This window comes from Kryptolebias marmoratus, linkage group LG18 (genome assembly GCF_001649575.2).
Source record: "Kryptolebias marmoratus isolate JLee-2015 linkage group LG18, ASM164957v2, whole genome shotgun sequence".
Lineage (NCBI taxonomy): Eukaryota > Metazoa > Chordata > Actinopteri > Cyprinodontiformes > Rivulidae > Kryptolebias > Kryptolebias marmoratus.
The window spans coordinates 20,180,146-20,182,350 of NC_051447.1; the positions used below are offsets into that span (position 1 = coordinate 20,180,146).

The 2,205-nt window shown below is 42.5% G+C and overlaps 1 protein-coding gene across 1 annotated transcript in view; it reads left to right on the top strand.

The window, feature by feature from the left end:
* The window catches only part of LOC108228813, a 5,489-nt gene that overhangs the window by 1,719 nt on the left and 1,565 nt on the right, over positions 1 to 2,205 (top strand). The window contains exons 5-7 of the mRNA XM_037981385.1: positions 1,073 to 1,432; positions 1,507 to 1,554; positions 1,630 to 1,713. Of these exons, the coding sequence (XP_037837313.1) occupies positions 1,073 to 1,432; positions 1,507 to 1,554; positions 1,630 to 1,713 (492 nt within the window). The remainder of the gene's footprint in view (positions 1 to 1,072; positions 1,433 to 1,506; positions 1,555 to 1,629; positions 1,714 to 2,205) is intronic.

The following is a 2,205-nucleotide window of genomic DNA, read 5'->3' on the forward strand; positions in this document are numbered from 1 at the left end:
AGGTAACAGACAGGTGTGTTTTTATCACTCAGGTGCGTTCTGATATTCCTATCAGAACGCACCTGAGTGATAAAAACACACCTTTCAGACCTCCGTGTCGCATAAAAATGGCTTCTCTCATTTTCATCACTTCCTGTTTTTGTAAAACAAACATTTCGTCTTCAGTTTTGTTCCGTTTCTGTAAATCTGAAACATCAGAAGAGAAACTGTTTTATTTCTGCACCACAGAAAACTTCTAATGTTGCATCATTTTAATCCTGAATTACAGAATATTTTTTCCTTTTTTGCAACAAAAGAAAGTTTTTTTTTTAAGTCAGGAAGTGGTTTTGGTTCCTTCTTTAAAACCACAGAATGAGTCCAGTTGAATCTTTGTTCTGTTCTGTGAATCATCAGCGTGAGAACCCGTTTCTTTTTGTTTTTAAAGCTGGTGAAGTTGTGAAACTGCAGGTTTTACCTTCATGACGGCGGAGAGCATCTCTGCCAGGAGTTCCTGTAAATCTATGAGAAACTGAACATCTGCTTTATCAGCCGAAAACAAGCTCTGCCTGCAGACTTTCAAACTTAAACACATGCTCGGAATAAAAAGTCCTTTTTATGGTCAGTTAAATTAGTTTCTGATTAAAGGCCGGGCGTTCCTTAATGAATGCATATCGCCCGCTGAAATGAAAGATGAGCATTTTTTGTCTGTTAGCTAAAAGAAGCTAAAACACGAGCTAAAACTAGCAGAAGTTGTAAAATGCTAGCTAAAAAGAAAAAGTAGTCAAATTTAGGTTAAAGTTTATCTTAAAGGCTTTGAGGAGATCTCTGTGTGTTTTTATGGGGAAAATCTGGTGAATAAAGTTAAATATTTTGAGAAGTAAAGGAGCAACAAGTCCCAGCAGCCGATCGGCTGAATGAGCTAAAAGATCGGCAGCTTCACCCTGACTGGGATTCATGGAGCGTAACGCCACTCAGGCTGCTGTTCTTTGATTGACAGCTCACAGTGACCACAGCAGGCCCAGAACAATCAGAACAAACAATAAATGTAACAATTTAATCCTCTCTGATTAATGAAATCAGGACATAATGGGCTTTTATACCGGGTTTTTGTTTTGGTTTGACCCTGAAATGTCCGCTCTGCTGTGTGTGGGTCGCACCTGTTCACCTGTTCACCCGTTCACCCGTTCACCTGTTCACCTCGGCTCCGGACAGATTGGGTTCAGATCTGGAAACTCTGAACCCCCTGGAGGAGTTTCTGTTTCCTGTCAGACATCCTGATGTTTGCAGCTGCAGCTCAGTTCTTCTTCTGTGGTTTCAGATGCACTGCTGCGGCCTGTTCAGCTACCAGGACTGGAACAAGGAGTTCCCCGACTCGTGCCTGTGCCCGCCGACGGAGGAGGAGTCAGAGTGCGTGAAGGTGGATTCCTACGTGACGAGGGTGGAGTCCTACGTGGTGAGGATCCTCGCTCAGATCCGTCTGTCTCCGTGTCTGAAGTCACTCATCTCTTCTTCTTCTTTCCTCTTCAGAAACTTCCGTTCAGCCGGGACATGGGCTCCAAGCTCATCTACAGCCAGGTGAGTAGATTTGTGGTTGGAGCGAGTTCTCCTCCGACTGAAGACAGGAAGTAAAGTTTGTTTCTCTCCTTCCAGCCCTGCTTCCCCGGCCTCATGCACTACATCTCGCTGGGCTACAACCTCGTCATCGGCTTCATCTTCACTCTGGCATCTCTGGCTGTGAGCGTTACACTTTATTTATTTGTTTCAGGAACACAAACATCCTGCTTTTAATCATTTAATATAAGATAACATACAGCTGGAACCAGCATGGAGTTTAGTTTCCTGCCTTCAGGCTTCAGGACTGAAGTTTATCAGACTGGACGAACGGCGCCACCCAGTGGTCTGATGTCTCATAAATCAAATCTTTTTAAAGAGCCAATAACTAACATCCTTTATCAGTCCCTCCAGGATTTCGTGGGGCATTTTCCTAAAAGTTGCTTTTTTTTACTAAAATAAATAAAAAACCATAACTTTTAATCTATAAACCATAGATTCTTCCTAGTTTTGTAAGATAATTCCCAACAAACATTGACATTCTCAAAAGGTGCTTTATTTGAGAACTTTGATAGCTTCTAAACTGACATTCATGAGCATTTCTGGATCGTCCCTGGTCTGCAGCTCTCCTCACATGTTTTGCAGACACAAAGTGTTTGTCGATGCGTTTATGTT